At 44.2% G+C, this 18,757-nt stretch overlaps 1 protein-coding gene across 3 annotated transcripts in view; it reads left to right on the forward strand.

Moving 5' to 3' along the window:
• Positions 1–18,757, forward strand: part of DGKB (diacylglycerol kinase beta) — a 790,513-nt gene that overhangs the window by 120,667 nt on the left and 651,089 nt on the right. For all 3 annotated transcript variants that reach the window (XM_069729311.1, XM_069729309.1, XM_069729312.1), the window contains exon 3: positions 15,483–15,559. In XM_069729311.1, coding sequence (XP_069585412.1) covers positions 15,483–15,559 — 77 coding nt within the window. The remainder of the gene's footprint in view (positions 1–15,482; positions 15,560–18,757) is intronic.

Here is an 18,757-nt window from a genome sequence, read left to right on the forward strand (position 1 = left end):
TCAGCTCCAGCTCACATCTTGTCTGGTCAGCCTCACCAGCACCACACCAAGCTCTGCTTCATCCAGAATCCTGACGCTCCCTGATCAGACTGCTACAAGATGAGTCTACTTCCTGCTTCTTAGAGTCACACTGCAGGCGCTTCTCATCACACACTGCAGGGCTGGGATTTAACCTTGTCCTTCCCAGCTATGCTACTATATGTATACTATATGTATAAAAAGTTGTATTTTTTTTCTGACCATAACTACACAAACTGTAATTGTATATTCAAACCTTTCATGCTTTTAAGGGCAGCAATGCTTTCAAAATACCATAATGAAATATGCATGTGGTGCAAAATTTATAACAAAATAAAGGAATGGAAAAGATATGAATTTTTTTATTTTTTTTTTTGCATAAAAAAATTAACAAAAGCTAAATGTCTTGTTCACAGACCAAACCAAATAAAACTACTCATAGCGCAATTTTAAGAAATAATCACCACGAGGCAAACACTGGATGAGAATTCTCTTACTGCGGTCAAAGACTTATTGAAACATATAGATAAATACTAAAGTCAAAATAAACCCCAAAACATTCCCAGTAATCCTTTAAAGAGGTTAGAATTTAAAAATGCCTTTAAAATGAATGACAATGAGCTGCAATACCAAACATAACCTTTGGGCAAGGGTGGCGCTGTTTCATTAAAAAAAACAGTTATTTTAATAATCCACGATAACCCTTTCAACTCCTCCACTCCAATTTTCTGTTTTCGTTTTTTCCTCCCCTTTTTTCAAGAGCCATAACTTTTTTTTTCATTTTTCTAGCCATAAAGCCATATGAGGACTTTTGTTTTTTTTTTGCAGAACGAGTTGTACTTTTAAATGACATAATTTATTCTGCCACAAACTGTACTGGAAAACGGGGAAAAAAATCCAAGTGTGGAGAAATTGCAAAAAAAAAAAACGGAATTCCACAATTTTTTTTTGTTTGTGTTTTTTCTTTACCATATTCACTGAATGCTAAAACTGACCTGCCATTATGATTCTCCTGGTCGTTATGAGTTCACACATACCAAACATGTGTAATTTTTTTTGAACATAAGTGGTGAAAAAAAATCATAAATTTGTCAAAAAAATTTTTTCCACGCTTTTGTCTCCATTTTCCAAGACCTGTACAGTTCTCATTTTTCAGGACTTGAAGCTGTACGAGGGCTTATTTTTGTGCCCTAAGCTTAAATCAGTCATCAAAGATGCGGGCTCAGTGTGCGAGCCTGCATCAAAGGCATGGACATGTTCGATGACGTAAATATATGTCATATGTCGTGAAAGAGTTATGATTTCTGAAAAACATTTTTCTTCTTCCCCTTATTAAACATGCAATCATGGATCATCAGGACTTGCATGTTTATTTCAAAACGAGTATGAGTATAGGTAGCTGCCATAATCTTATGGAAGTATCTCATATTGCAGGTAGGTAAAAATACCCAATGCCTTAAACATCCATTGGATAGACAAAAACTTCTACACGAGTTAGCATTATAATGACAAATCTCATGTGTATGGCCGCACACAGTTATTTTTTTTTATTATTTAAAAGGAACCTGTCACCTGAATTTGGCGGGACCGGTTTTCGGTCATATGGGCGGAGTTTTCGAGTGTTTGATTCACCCTTTCCTTACCCGCTGACTGCACGCTGGCCGCCATATTGGATTGAAGTTCATTCTCTGTCCGTAGTACACGCCTGCGCAAGGCAATCCTGCCTTGCGCACGCGCAGTATGCTTTGCCCAACTGCGGGCAAAGCCGAAAAGCATTAGTGTGCATGCGCCGGCGCACTATGTCCCGGAACACAGCGAAATAGTTCCAGGACATAGTGCGCCGGCGCATGCGCACTAATGCTTTTCGGTTTTGCCCGCAGTTGGGCAAAGCATACTGCGCGTGCGCAAGGCAAGATTGCCTTGCACAGGCATGTACTACGGAGGACAGAGAATGAACTTCAATCCAAAATTGCTGCCAGCGTGCAGCCAGCGGGTAAGGAAAGGGTGAATCAAACACCCGAAAACTCCGCCCATATGACCAAAAACAGGTCCCGCCAAATTCAGGTGACAGGTTCCCTTTAAAAGATTGTTTTTATTAGCATAGAACACAATCATTAAATATTGAAACATGGTCATTACTAAAATCGAACCCAGCGTATAAGTAGTATACTCAAAAATAGGATTAGCTTTTAATAAAAATACAATACAGCCTACAAATACTGTACTATACTCTAAAATGGGATTATTTTTAATAAAATAGAACACAGCCTAGAAATATTGAAACTTTTTTTTTAATCAAAATGGAATCTAGCCTATAAATACTCAAGCATTGGGGCAAAGTCTACAAATAGTTAAAAGTTGGATTATTATTTTTGGTAGAACACAGTCTATAAATACCGAGACATAGGGTTTCTTCTTTTTATTAAAATTCAGCCAAACCTATAAATACTCAAGAATAGGATTGCTTTTTTATTTATCTATTTAAAATCATACACAGCCTATAAATACTCATTCATGGGGCATAGCCTAAACTATTGTACAGATCAATTTTACGAATAGAACACAGCCTGTAAATATTGAAACTTTATTTTTTTTTTTAATTGAAAAATGGAACCTAGATTATAAATGCTCAAGCAAGGGGCGCAGCCTGTAAGTAGTTAAAAATTGGAGTATTTATTTATTTTTTTATAGAACAAATCCTACAAATATTGTAACATGGATTATTTTTTTTTTAAATACAACCCAGACTAATAATACTCAAACATAGGATTGTTTTCATTTTATATTTATTAATTACTGCCTAAAATTAGTGAAACATAGGATTATTTTATCAAGCTATATCCCAGCCTATTAATACATAGCATAGGATTTTTTAAATTTGTATATATTTTTTTAGTTAGAGTACACATCAATCTTAATAACAGAACACAGCCTGCAAATATTTAAACTTTTTTGTTTTTTTAATTAAGATGGAACCTAGACTGTAATAATCAATCATGGAGCACAATCTATGAATAGTTAAAAAGTGAAGTTTTTTGTTTTTATATAGAACACAGCCTACAAATCCAATAACATTGATATTTTTTTAAATAGGACCCAGCCTAAAAATATTCAAACATACGATTTTTTATTTATTTATTTTTATTAAAATAGAGCACATATCAACCACAATAATAGAACACAGCCTATAAACACATAATGATATGTTATGATGTTTCTGAGTAAAATGTATGCAAATTGTCTCTTCAGAGAGGAAGACGACTAGAACTCTAGTGCCACCTATAGGAAGTAGCAATCCTAAAAAAAAGTCAATATGGGCCCTCTAAGGAGCCTTATCACGTGACTTAGGATGAAACACAAAACCAAAATCTCAATTTGAAGATACTGTGTTTCGGGGTACTTTCCCTCGTCAGTGCAAAATGTGAGATAAGGTTTGGCTGGGTGAGAGGCATCTGACCGGGATTCAAAGGGTAACGTTACCTTGGAATCCCAGTAAAATATGTGAAATTGAACTTTTTTAGTGATTTTAATGGTTTTCAGTGTAGGCTGCATTTATATGTTTGACCACTAGAGGTGCTGTTGCATTGGATTCAAGAGGAACTGATCTCATTTATTTATTTATTTATTGTTTTTAATTAAAATTTATGATATCAGTCAAAAGTGTAAAAATAGATAATCAGAAACAGAGACAGATTGTGCTGTAACTTGGTGAATGAATATTACAGCATAGGGCGTAGTAGTAAATATTCTCGGTGCCGCCTGTGTGTGAATATTCATCAGCGATGTTATCCCTCCATCCAGTTTTAGGCACATTATGAATATTTGATCTGTTTGTTCTCGGCGTTCGCAGCAGAAGTAAAGATTATTGAAGGTCGTTTCAAGCTGTAAAATAGCAGACTCTGTCCACAGAAGGCAGCGGCGTTTATGGGGTGGGATGATTCTAGGCATTTTCAGAGCTGAAATCCAGGGGACAAAAGAGAACGGCGTCGTATCCGATCCTGGATTATCGCTGGTTCTGCGGCATTGGGGGGACGGAGACCAGAATAGTGATAATAGTTTCTTAAGGAAGAAAACGGCTAAAATATTTTAGAATGTCATATATCTCCTTTATATCATGTTCTCACGCAGGATTTTTTGTCTGCTTCATTTTGGAATCCAAGACGTCTGTTGCAGATAATTGTGCAAACAAAGTGGATGTGATTCCAAGAAAACACAAACTCCCTGTGGGTCTAAAGACGCTGCTAATCCGTCTGCAGAATGGTGCATTGCTTACTTATAGGTTTCTATGTTCAGCCAGAAAAAAACACATGTAAAAAAATAAATTTGTGTTTCAAAGTGCAGGATCAAAACTTTATTATGCAAAATAATGTATTAAATTACATGACCGTGTATGGCCAATATGGCTCCCCTACTAACCATTCCAAACCCCCCAACCACCATTGCTAAAAGCAAACCCACATTCCAATAAAGACGTAACTCCAATGTCTTTGGATAATTATGGCCACAGCGGCCAGTTTATTAACAAACAAACAAAAAACATTTAAATAAACATTAGCATAATTTTATGCAAATAATTCGAGGGGAGGTTCTTGGAGCCCACCGGGAAAAAAGTTCTGGCTTCAAATTATTTTGGCAAAAACCAAAAAACGTAAAACACCTCAATTTACCCCCAGCCGTAACACTAGCTCAGGGGCACCATAATTCCCATTTTGGGAACAATTAAACCACCACCAGCTCCCAGGGTAAACACCCCGTCCAGAGCCTGTAACCAAAATGCCAGAACACCAAACCCGTTTAACTGTCCGGAATTTCCATCAAATTCCTTCGCCGCTGAATCCGCATAAACTCCAAGAACCCCACCCCCGCCACAAACTCGCCGCCCTGACACCTCAGGCCCGCGAGTGCCCCAAAGACACTAACGCTTTTTCAATTCCTTCCTGAATGGACAAGGCCCATAAATCAATCCCCACCTCATTCAAGTGCACCCCGTCGTCCCTCCAATATTCACCAACACCCGACTCCAAATCAAAGTGCCGAACACATATACCACCATTTCTGGCTACAAACTTGGCAATTGCCCTGTTCAACTTCACCCGCGCCCTGTTGATACCCTTGACTGATCGCGCACCCCTCCAATTTTTCCGAGGAACAATGTCTGACCATATAGTTAGAACACCGGGGAAGGCCGTCCACAACCGGAGAAAATCGGAACGAATGTCCCGTATCAACTCCCTCACTGGTTTGGAAACTAAATCGTTCCCTCCTAAATGAAAAACCACGATATCCGGTGCTCTATCCAGGCGGACCGCACGAGAAAAACAAGGAATCGCCCTGCTCCACACCATACCTCGAAAACCCAGCCACCGAACTACCGCATCTTTTCGGCTGAGACCCAATTGCCTACCGTCCGGCCTGGCATCCGCCCGATGCGCCCCCCAATAGACAAAAGAATGTCCAAAAATCCAGACGAGATACGGCTCCCAACCTGCAATATACAATAACAGTAACCGTTAACATAAGGCCACTTTAACGTAAACAAACCAACCATTTTAGTGTCGGATATAAGACTGATAACGGCTTGAGCTCCAACGCCCAATACGCTTGATAACATCCGACCCCAAGCCCAGGCTGTCGGCCTCAGACGCTGCCCCTATCCTGAAGGAATGCGAACCGAAATCGGACCGCGAAAAACCCAAAACCCTCAAACTTTTATGCAGAATTGCTATAAATTGGAAACGGGACAGGAAGACCCCGTCCTGGTGACACAACAATGGTCCCGTACGACCCGACCATAAAGACCAATACTCACGTAAACATTGTTCAGGGCACATCAATGACCACGAAACTTTACCCAACACAACTCTTTTTCCAACCCCTGTCTGATCCGTCTTTGAACGACGTATCCAAAAAACGATGCCCCCAGACCAGAAATCCACATCTTGCGCCAATAAACCACCCACTTGAACCCTGCTACGAGACACCAATTCACCTATCCGTAACGCCCCAAAAAATGCAAAGGAAAAAGCCAACCGAAACAACACCGCTTCAAAATGAGAGCAGCATATATCACCCAGAACACCACCCAAACGTTCAAGCACCTGAAACGAAATAGGCCTGCGCCCATCCACCCGTCTAACATCTCTCCTATAACCCTTCAGTGCCTGCCGCACCAAAAAAATTTTCGTCACATCTACCGAGCCCTCAAGCTTAAAACCAAAAGCTAACCCGGTCACCAACTTGTTTACTTTCGAAAACGACCAACCTGCATCCGCCGCCTTACCCACCAATGACAAAACCGCTAATGACTTGTCTTCGTCAGACACCAATTCCCCCCACTGCGCTAAAGAATTCTGCCACACATTCCAGGAAGCTTCAAAAGATGCCCAGGTCTGACTTGTAACCGAGGCCCGAATCAAACGTCCCGCTCCTCCATAGGTATCTGCCACAAGTGCGAAGGGCATACTGCTCCTGCTGCGTCCGCTTCTGGTGCCAACTCCCGGAAACGCTCCCACTGTAAACGAGATAATGCATCCGCTAACGAATTCTGAACGCCAGGCACATGAACCGCAGAAATCCACGTATTGATCTTCAAACATCTTAAGACAAGTTCTCTCACTAATTTTATTACGGGCGGTGACGATGCCGATAACGAGTTGATCACGGACACGACACTCATGTTGTCACAATGGAATCTGATCCTGCGATTTTCAAACGCGTCCCCCCAAATGAATACCGCTACCACAATGGGAAACAACTCCAACAAGGCCAGATTCTTTGTAAAACCACTCGTGTGCCAGCAGTCTGGCCAGGCTCCAACGCTCCATTGGCCTGCGCAATAGGCCCCATAACCCACACTTCCAGCTGCGTCCGTGTAGATCTCGCAATCAAAATTACTCACCAACTGCTGCTGCATCAGCGAGCGACCGTTATATTGCTCCAAGAAATTATGCCATACCAACAAGTCGTTTTTGTGCTCCTGACCAAGTCGAATGAAATGATGCGGGGACCGCACCCCCGCCGTCGCCCTGGACAACCTTCGGCAAAATATGCGCCCCATGGGCATAATCCTACATACAAAATTCAAACGACCGAGCAGAGATTGTAATTCCTTCAAAGTCACTTTCCTCAGCTTAGCCACGCGACTCACTTCCTACTTCAGCGCCAACAATTTATCGTCCGGAAGCCTGCATTCCATGTTTTCAGAGTCTATCAGAATTCCAAGAAAGCTCAACACCGTACAAGGGCCCTCAGTTTTTTCCCTAGCAAGGGGAACGCCGAAATGATCCGCTACCCACTCCATAGCTGCCAAAATATTCCTGAACACATTCGAGTCAGGAGGACCTATGCACAAAAAGTCATCCAAATAATGAATGACGGATGGAACACCAGCCACTTCTCTAACCACCCATTCCAGAAAAGTACTAAAAGACTCAAACAAGGAACACGAAATGGAACAACCCATCGGTAGACATCTGTCTACATAGTAACCAGCATTCCAACACATCCCCAACAACGGGATGCTATCCAGATGAATCGGAAGCAAACGAAAAGCCGACTCCACATCCGTCTTTGCCAACAAAGCTCCTGGCCCGTAACGGCGGACCCAGTGCACCGCCATGTCAAACGACGTATAAACAACTGAACACAACTCCTGCGAAATGCTGTCATTCACAGACAACCCCTTTGGGTACAACAAATGATGAATTAAACGGAATTTATTCGGCTCTTTTTTGGGGACCACCCCCAACGGTGAGATGATCAGCCCCTCTATCGGCAAACAAGTAAACGGACCAGCCATTCTCCCCAACTCCACCTCCTTCCTCAACTTATCATTCACCACACTTGCCTGAGCCATTGCTGACCTCAAATTCTTTTTTGAAAACAGAACAACGTGTTCTGGAGGAGGGATACGAAAACCCTCCGCAAAACCCCGTGCAATAACACCGGCCTTCTCCCGATCCGGATACCTACTTAGAAAGGGGGCCATCCTTTCCAGCCTCACTGGCGTCTCCCCCTTGACCGACACCCACTGACGGCTTGCCTCTTGCTTTTTTGAAACATTTGGAAGCCCCATGCGAAACTCCGCTACAATGGGAACACACATGTTTAAATCTACAGGTGTTCCCAAACTTACACTGGCCCTCATTGAATTGCCAGCAAGTTCCTGATTTTTCTTTAGATCCCTGTCCCCCCTGACCACTACCGCTATGTCCTGCCTGTTGTCCGGAGCTACTTCCGCCCCATGAAAGGACTGCCCGTATCTGCTAGGAGCCATCACTCTTAACCAGAGCCCGATGTCCTTTTGATCCCAGCGTATTTCAGGCCTTACCGCTTTCCTCTGCCTGAACTGTTCATCATAGCGTAACCAAGCCTGTCCGCCATAAGTACGATGCGCTTCACCTATCGCATCAAGATAACAAAATAAACCGGAACAATTCTCCGGGGCCTTTTCACCTATTACGCTCGCTAGTATAGCGAATGCTTGCAACCAATTAATGAACGTCTGTGGTATAAGTCGCCACCTCCTCTTCTCTTCTTCCTCTTTCTTACTATCGTCCTTTTTTCCCTTATCAAGATTAAACTTTTCTAATGGCAGCAAAGAAAAAATCTCCACGTAATCATCGCGCCAAATCTTTTCTTTTACCTCCTTTTTCAAATGAGCCCCCAACGGCCCCTCAAAACACACATATACCTTGCCTTTTGCTCTATCATCCAACTTTACCGTATCCCCTTTTTTCTTCTCCGTTTGCACGGATACAGACACTCCAGACAATGATGGCGACTGTTCGCCCACTAACAGACTCCCTGAATCCATTGTAGACGAACCCGAAGCCCCGGCCCCAGGTAGCCAAGCCCTGGCCGGTGATACCCCCGCTTCCCTCACTGCCCTACTCTGTAAACTACTCAGCAATTGCGACACGCTCAGCAATACATCCCGCAGCGCAGGCTCCGACGCCCCGCTGCTCCCCCCAATGTGCGGCGCCCGCCCACCCGGCGCCTGATCACCTCTAACCTCCTCACCATAAGCCCCTCTGGGCGACAAGTCAGAAATAGCATGGTACTCACCGAGCTGCGCAGGTGCTGTGTCCCTGCCAGCCGTGCGTCCCGCATCCCGCCGATCATCCCCAGCATCAGGTTCTCCGTCCGACCACGATTCTTCGGCACCATCGTGCTGCTCCCGGCCCGCGCCCCTGGCCTCCACGTCACCAGAGGGGACCTGAGCGTCAGCTGCTCCACGTTCGACTGACCTTCTCCCGGAGCTGGACCGTACTTGCTCCGCAGACCTCTGTTCCCTCTCAGGTTCCCGACCACTCCGCCTGCCAGACAGTGGGGTCCCACTGCCCGCCGCTCCTCCGGGCCTGCGCTCGTCTCCCGCCGTCCTCAGCTCAGATGCCGCCTGCACCGCAGCATCCGCCTTCATCCGACCTCCTGCATGCCCTCTGCTTGGCCTGTCTCCTGCCGTCCATCTTCCGCCGCTCGCCGCACCTTCTTTCGTACCCCTGGTACCCGCCGCACCGGACGACCTGCGGCTGCGCTCCGGACTTGCCGCCGCTGCACTCCTGGTCATCGGAGCTGTGGGCCGCGCTGCTGCCGTCCTCACTCCCGGCGTCGCTCTTCCACGCTGCGCGCCTCTCCTGCTCCCCACACCAACCGGCCGGCAAGGAGGATTCCTACCAGAGGGAGCACAGCGGGGGGACGCCGCACCGCTGCACCCGGCCTCCGCAGGGTCCCGGGAGGGGCTCCTAGGCCTGCGCCGGCCGCGCGTACTCACCTCAGGTGAGAGTCGCTGCGGAGGCCTCGTGCGCCGGCCTCTTCTGCTGCTGGGCTCCGGTGCTCCCGCTGCTCCGAGCAGCGCCGCCAGCTGCTCTTCCAGCCATCCTCCTCTTCTGGACCTGGCTGCATCTCTCAAGCGCCCCACCAAAGTATCCACCGACTCCATGGCTGATCGCTCACCAGGCCTTTTCAGGTAGGGAGAAAGGCTGTGTGGATGGCTGCTCTCACTAAAATCCTGAACTGCCAGCTAACAGTGTGCCCAGTTTCCCGCACTTTTACCTATATAGCCCCCACCTTCCCTCTCATAACCCCTCCCACCCTACTATTGCCCAATCAATGCGGCTATTTTTATTTAAAACTGGAGCCCATGACCAAGCACAGTCATGGGGGGCCTCCATTTACTTCGCCTATTCCTGCCCCCTCCTCTTCTTCAAATCTGCACAAAAATGCATTCAATAAAGGAAAAACCACATAACAAATTGTAATTTGTATCCTCATCTACACGTACAATAGGGAGCTTCACTATTATACCCCAGAGCTGCACTCACTATTCTGCTGGTGCAGTCACTGTGTACATACATTACATTACTGATCCTGAGTTACATCCTGTATTATACTCCAGAACTGCACTCACTATTCTGCTGGTGCAGTCACTGTGTACATACATTACATTACTGATCCTGAGTTACATCCTGTATTATACTCCAGAGCTGCACTCACTATTCTGCTGGTGCAGTCACTGTGTACATACATTACATTACTGATCCTGAGCTACATCCTGTATTATACCCCAGAGCTGCACTCACTATTCTGCTGGTGCAGTCACTGTGTACATACATTACATTACTGATCCTGAGCTACATCCTGTATTATACTCCAGAGCTGCACTCACTATTCTGCTGGTGCAGTCACTGTGTACATACATTACATTACTGATCGCGAGTTACATCCTGTATTATACTCCAGAGCTGCACTCACTATTCTGCTGGTGCAGTCACTGTGTACATACATTACATTACTGATCCTGAGTTACATCCTGTATTATACCCCAGAGCTGCACTCACTATTCTGCTGGTGCAGTCACTGTGTGCATACATTACTGATCCTGAGTTACATCCTGTATTATACCCCAGAGCTGCACTCATTATTCTGCTGGTGCAGTCACTGTGTACATACATTACATTACTGATCCTGAGTTACATCCTGTATTATACTCCAGAGCTGCACTCACTATTCTGCTGGTGCAGTCACTGTGTACATACATTACATTACTGATCCTGAGTTACATCCTGTATTATACCCCAGAGCTGCACTCACTATTCTGCTGGTGCAGTCACTGTGTACATACATTACATTACTGATCCTGAGTTACATCCTGTATTATACTCCAGAGCTGCACTCACTATTCTGCTGGTGCAGTCACTGTGTACATACATTACATTACTGATCCTGAGTTACATCCTGTATTATACCCCAGAGCTGCACTCACTATTCTGCTGGTGCAGTCACTGTGTACATACATTACATTACTGATCCTGAGTTACATCCTGTATTATACTCCAGAGCTGCACCCACTATTCTGCTGGTGCAGTCACTGTGTGCATACATTGCATTACTGATCCTGAGTTACATCCTGTATTATACTCCAGAGCTGCACTCACTATTCTGCTGGTGCAGTCACTGTGTGCATACATTGCATTACTGATCCTGAGTTACATCCTGTATTATACTCCAGAGCTGCACTCACTATTCTGCTGGTGCAGTCACTGTGTACATACATTGCATTACTGTTCCTGAGTTACAGCCTGTATTATACTCCAGAACTGCACTCACTATTCTGCTGGTGCAGTCACTGTGTACATACATTACATTACTGATCCTGAGTTACATCCTGTATTATACTCCAGAGCTGCACTCACTATTCTGCTGGTGCAGTCACTTTGTACATACATTACATTACTGATCCTGAGTTACATCCTGTATTATACCCCAGAGCTGCACTCACTATTCTGCTGGTGCAGTCACTGTGTACATACATTACATTACTGATCCTGAGTTACATCCTGTATTATACTCCAGAGCTGCACCCACTATTCTGCTGGTGCAGTCACTGAGTACATACATTACATTACTGATCCTGAGTTACATCCTGTATTATACTCCAGAGCTGCACCCACTATTCTGCTGGTGCAGTCACTGTGTGCATACATTATATTACTGATCCTGAGTTACATCCTGTATTATACCCCAGAGCTGCACTCACTATTCTGCTGGTGCAGTCACTGTGTACATACATTACATTACTGATCCTGAGTCACATCCTGTATTATACCCCAGCGCTGCACTCACTATTCTGCTGGTGCAGTCACTGTGTACATACATTACATTACTGATCCTGAGTTACCTCCTGTATTATACTCCAGAGCTGCACTCACTATTCTGCTGGTGCAGTCACTGTGTACATACATTACATTACTGATCCTGAGTTACCTCCTGTATTATACTCCAGAGCTGCACTCACTATTCTGCTGGTGCAGTCACTGTGTACATACATTACATTACTGATCCTGAGTCACATCCTGTATTATACCCCAGAGCTGCACTCACTATTCTGCTGGTGCAGTCACTGTGTACATACATTACATTACTGATCCTGAGTTACATCCTGTATTATACCCCTGAGCTGCACTCACTATTGTGCTGGTGCAGTCACTGTGTACATACATTACATTACTGATCAGGGCCGGACTGGCCATTGGGCAATTCTGGCAAATGCCAGAAGGGCCGGTCTGGCTGTGGGCCACTTTGTCTGCTACATTGTTAACAGAATCGATGTTCTCAGGACACCCATACTGTTAACAGTTGTGATGAAGCACAAAGTCACTGACTCCGTCACTTACCCAGCATGCCATGGGTATCATTAGAAATATTGGTCGTGTAGTAAATCTTCCTTTCCTCCATCCAGGGTAATATTAGTAATATATCCCATCTGGTTCTTGGGGACGGGGCCAACATGGGCCTGTGTGATTTCCAATGCCAGGGCTGAATTTCAGCCCCAGTCCGGACCTGTTACTTATCCTGAGTTACATCCTGTATTATACTGCAGAGCTGCGCTCACTATTCTGCTGGTGCAGTCACTGTGTACATACATTGCATTACTGATCCTGAGTAACAGCCTGCATTATACTCCAGAGCTGCACTCACTATTCTGCTGTTGCAGTCACTGTGTACATACATTACATTACTGATCGTGAGTTACATCCTGTATTATACTCCAGAGCTGCATTCTCTATTCTGCTGGTGCAGTCACTGTGCACATACAGTACATTACTTTTCTGATCCTCAGTTGCACCCTGTACTATACTCCAGAGCTGTCATCAGAATTCTGCAGGTTGTCAAGTTAGCAGGTCTATTATCAGATTCACCCTTAGAGTCCTGTAATGTAGAGATAGGGCAGATATTTTTTCATTCATTAAATGACACTAATCACATGGGTCATGCTGGGTATTTGAGCCCATAAGTATATACAGTTAAGTCCAGAAATATTTGGAGAAGGAAACAAGTTTTGGCATTTTAGCTGTTTACCTAAACATTTTCAAGGTCCAGTTATATAATCAATCTGGGTTTAAAGTGCAGACTCTCAGCTTTAATCTGAGTGATTCACTTCCTAATTGGAGTAAGGGTTTAGGAATTACAGCTCTTTAATATGTAATTGCCTCTTTTTCAAGGGACCAAAAGTAATTGGACAGTTATCTCAAAAGCTGTGTAATGGGCTTCATGGGCTTTTCCTCATTAATCTATCATCAACTAAGCAAATAAAAGGTCTGGAGCTTATTCCAGATGTGGCATTTGCATTTGGAAGCTGTTGTTGTGAACCCACAACATGCGATCTCAGTAGCTGTCAATGGAAGAGAAACAGACCATTATTAGGTTGAAAAAAAAAGAAATCCATCAGAGAGATAGTAGAAATGTCAAGACTGGCCAAGTCAACAGTTTGGTATATTCTGCAAAAAAAAAAAAAAAGAGTTCAAAAAGGCCTGGATGTCCACAGAAGACAACAGTGGTGGATAATTCCAGAATCCATTCCATTGTGAAGAAAAACTCCTTAACAACATCCTCCAAGTGAAGAATACTCTCCATGAAGTTGATGTCTCAGTATCTATGTCTACCATAAAGAGAAGACTTCATGAGAGCAAATACAGAGAGTTCACCACAAGATTCAAACCATTAATCAGCCGAGAATTAGAAAGACCAGGTTAGATTTTGGAAAAAAAAAAACATCTGAAGAAGCCTCCCAGTTCTGGAAAGGCAAAACTAACATCAACCTGTCCTAGAATGATCGGAAGAAGAAAGTCTGGAGAAGGCTTGTAGCGACTTCTGATCCTCGGCAAACCTCATCCTGTGTGACATACGGTGGAGGTGGTGTGATGGCGCGGGCATGCATGGCTTCCAATGGCACCGGGTCACTAGTGGTTATTGATGATGTGACTGAAGACAGAAGCTCCCAGGATGAATCCTGTGTGTACAGGGCGACACTTTCTGCTGAGATTCTACCAAATATAGCAAGAATGATTGGATGACACTTTACAGATCAGAGGGACAAAGATGACCCAAAACATCCTGCGTAAGCAAAGAAGTGGAATATTCTGCAATGGCTGAGTCATCCCCAGATCTCAGCTCATGGAGCCGCATTTCACAGGAAGAAGACAAAACTCAAGGCAGAAAGAGCCACAAACTAGCGAGAACTAAAGTCACTGCAGTAAAGGTGGCAAAGCCTCACAAAGGAGGACACCAGCAATGGTGACATTCTTGGCCTCCAGACTTCAGGCTGTCATTGCTACAAAGCCTCACACCAGAGGAAACCAGTGATGGTGACGTCCATGGCCTCCAGACTTAAGGCAGTCATTGACTGCAAAACCTCACACAGGAGGAAACCAGTGATGGTGACGTCCATGGCCTTAAGACTACAGGCCGTCATTGCTACAAAACCTCACACAGGAGGAGACCAGCGATGGTGACATCCATAGCCTCCAGACTTCAGGCCGTCATTATCTGCAAAGCCTCACACAGGAAGAGACCAGCAATGGTGACGTGCATGGCCTTAAGGATGAAACATGAGCATTTTATTATGGGAAAATTAATTTGTCCAATTACTTTTGAGCCCCTGAAATGAGGCGGCTTTGTAGAAAAATGGCTGCAATTGCTAAATGTTTCAAAGGATATTTTAGCTCAACCCTTTTTAATTAAACCTGAAAGTCTCCACTTCAATTGCATCTCGGTAAGTTTCATCCTTAATCCAAAAAAGGGGCCTGCAGAGCTGAAATCACAAAGATTCAGTCACTGCCCAAATATTTCTGGACTTCACTGTATAATGTGACACCAGTAAGGTTATGAGGGAAGTTCTGTTTTTGATTAATTTTTTTTATGAGAATCCTACCCAAGAAATGATAGGAACTTCGAGTAAGTTGTGTTAGATGTTGTGGTTAGCGGGAGGGAAAGAAAGATGTCCACAGCAATCTCCGAATGTGACAACCCCACAGCCTGACATGGAGGAGATATGGAGAAAATCCCGCATCTCACCCTGTTTCTTCGTTTTTCCAGTGGGCAGGGACAGTTTTTCCTTTTAAGAGAACATTCAAGAATATTCCGAGTATCAGTATATTAATACGTTTTCTTTCCCTTTCTTTAAGATTCGACCAAGAAACTCAAGGACGTCTTGGAGGAGTTTCATGGTAACGGAGTCCTGTCCAAATATAATCCGGAGGAGGTAATTCGCTTATTTATCTGAATTGTCGTTTTTCTATATATGTTTGAGGCTGAATTGACATTTACGTTGGAGAAGGATGAAGCGCTGCTCCCCCACCAAAATGTGGGAAACATTGATGGAAATGGGGCCCATCTGGTGTCGGGGGTATCCATTGGATACGTATACAGTACAGACCAAAAGTTTGGACACACGTTCTCATTTAAAGATTTTTCTGTATTTTCATGACTATGAAAATTGTACATTCACACTGAAGACATCAAAACTATGAATTAACACATGTGGAATTACCATATTTTCCAGCATATAAGACGACCCCCCAGCTTTTCCAGTTAAAATATAAAATTTTCTTAGTAGGGGGTCCTATATGCCATGTGTCATCTTATAGGGCGGGTGAGTAATGTGCCTTTTGGGCGGGGGGAGTGGTCCTGATGATGAAGAGGGGGGAATCTCACAGGAAAGTGTGAGTGGGGTATCCCTCTTTTACCTCATTGTGGTAGCGTGGGGTCTCTGTGCTGGGGAGCGGCGGTGGCTCCTCTTTGTGCAGCGTCGGGGCTCTGTGCTGTGGGGTGGCAGAGTATCTTCGTGCAGCGTCGGGGCTCTGTGCTGTGGGACAGCGGCGGCGTATCTTCGTGCATCGTCGTGGCTCCGCCGGCATTTCCTCAAAGCCCGGAGGCACCGGCAGCTCCATTGCTGCGATGTGGTGGCCTCCAGGAAAATGGCTGCTGGGAGCGGCGCATGGGCGGACATACCGCCGGTTCAACCTGTGCAACTGCAGCGGGGCCCAGAGCCGGAGGGGGCCCCTGAAGGACCGAGAAAGCAGGGCGGTGAATGACAGCCGGCGGCAGGATTACTGCTAACAGGAGAAGCAGGGGGCCCGCTCTACTGCACACGTGATATGACGGTCAAAAGGGGCCCCCTGCCTGACCTCTCCTGTTAGCCGACATTACGCTGCTGTCCGGCTGTCACTGGTGCAGTGTGGTGAGGGGGCGGCAGACGCTGGAAGAGAGGACTGAGGGAGTCACTGAAGAATGATGCAACTCGCTGCTGTGCAGGTACACATTCTTCCCAGTTCCCAGAGCCCCAGTGATCGGCAGGACTGGGATAGTGGATACACATGAAAATAGGGGGAGGGGAGGAGGAATTACTAGTCCAGGTAGGAGATAGGAGAAGGCCTGGCCCGCCGGGAGTCTGCAGGGATGAGTGCTGACAGTCTAGACAGGCTCCATGTCTCCCCTGCTCATTTCCTGTGTTCTGGGCCTGACCAGCTCCCTGCAACTGCACTCTCTGTAGGTACTGTACATAGTCCATGTGATGGATGTTGATCTATCTAGTGTGTGTGTGTGTGTGTGTACTGCAGTGTGTATATATATTGCTAGTGTGTGTGTATATATATATATATATAGCTAGTGTGTGTGTGTGTGTATACTGCAGTGTGTATATATATTGCTAGTGTGTGTGTATATATATATATATATAGCTAGTGTGTGTGTGTGTGTATACTGCAGTGTGTATATATATTGCTAGTGTGTGTGTATATATAGCTAGTGTGTGTGTGTGTGTATACTGCAGTGTGTATATATATTGCTAGTGTGTGTGTATATATATATATATATATATATAGCTAGTGTGTGTGTGTGTGTGTGTATACTGCAGTGTGTATATATATTGCTAGTGTGTGTGTATATATATATATATATATATATAGCTAGTGTGTGTGTGTGTGTGTGTATACTGCAGTGTGTATATATATTGCTAGTGTGTGTGTATATATAGCTAGTGTGTGTGTGTATACTGCAGTGTGTATGTATATTGCTAGTGTATGTGTATAGCTAGTGTGTGTATACTGCAGTGTGTATATATATTGCTAGTGTGTGTGTATATATAGCTAGTGTGTGTGTGTGTATACTGCTGTGTGTATATATATATTGCTAGTGTGTGTGTATATATTACTAGTGTGTATGTATACTGCTGTGTGTGTATATATAGGGCTAGTATGTGTGTGTATATATAGGGCTAGTATGTGTGTGTATACTGCTGTGTGTGTATATATAGGGCTAATATGTGTGTGTATACTGCTGTGTGTGTATATATAGGGCTAGTATGTGTGTGTATACTGCTGTGTGTGTATATATAGGGCTAATATGTGTGTGTATACTGCTGTGTGTGTATATATAGGGCTAGTATGTGTGTGTATACTGCTGTGTGTCTATACGGCTAGTGTGTATACTGCTGTGTGTGTATATATAGGGTTAGTGTGTGTATACTGTTGTGTGTGTGTATAGGGCTAGTGTGTATAATGCTGTGTGTGTGTGTATATATAGGGCTAGTATGTGTGTGTATATATAGGGCTAGTATATGTGTGTACACTGCTGTGTGTGTGTGTATATATATATATATATATATATATAGGGCTAGTATATGTGTGTATACTGCTGTGTATGTATACTGCTGTGTGTGTATATATAGGGCTAGTATGTGTGTGTATACTGCTGTGTGTGTATATATAGGGCTAGTTTGTGTGTGTATACTGCTGTGTGTGTATATATAGGGCTAGTATGTGTGTGTATACTGCTGTGTGTGTATATATAGGGCTAGTATGTGTGTGTATACTGCTGTGTGTGTAATTTCTGCTGTATGTATACTGCTGTCTGTATAGGGCTAGTATGTGTGTGTATACTGCTGTGTGTGTGTATACTGCTGTGTGAGTATATATAGGGCTAGTATGTGTGTGTATACTGCTGTGTGTGTGTATACTGCTGTGTGTGTGTATATATAGGGCTAGTATGTGTGTGTATACTGCTGTGTGTGTGTATACTGCTGTGTGTGTATATATAGGGTTAGTGTGTGTATACTGTTGTGTGTGTGTATAGGGCTAGTGTGTATAATGCTGTGTGTGTGTGTATATATAGGGCTAGTATGTGTGTGTATATATAGGGCTAGTATATGTGTGTACACTGCTGTGTGTGTGTGTATATATATATATATATATATAGGGCTAGTATATGTGTGTATACTGCTGTGTATGTATACTGCTGTGTGTGTATATATAGGGCTAGTATGTGTGTGTATACTGCTGTGTGTGTATATATAGGGCTAGTATGTGTGTGTATACTGCTGTGTGTGTATATATAGGGCTAGTATGTGTGTGTATACTGCTGTGTGTGTAATTTCTGCTGTATGTATACTGCTGTCTGTATA

This window comes from Ranitomeya imitator, chromosome 6, assembly GCF_032444005.1.
Source record: "Ranitomeya imitator isolate aRanImi1 chromosome 6, aRanImi1.pri, whole genome shotgun sequence".
NCBI lineage: Eukaryota > Metazoa > Chordata > Amphibia > Anura > Dendrobatidae > Ranitomeya > Ranitomeya imitator.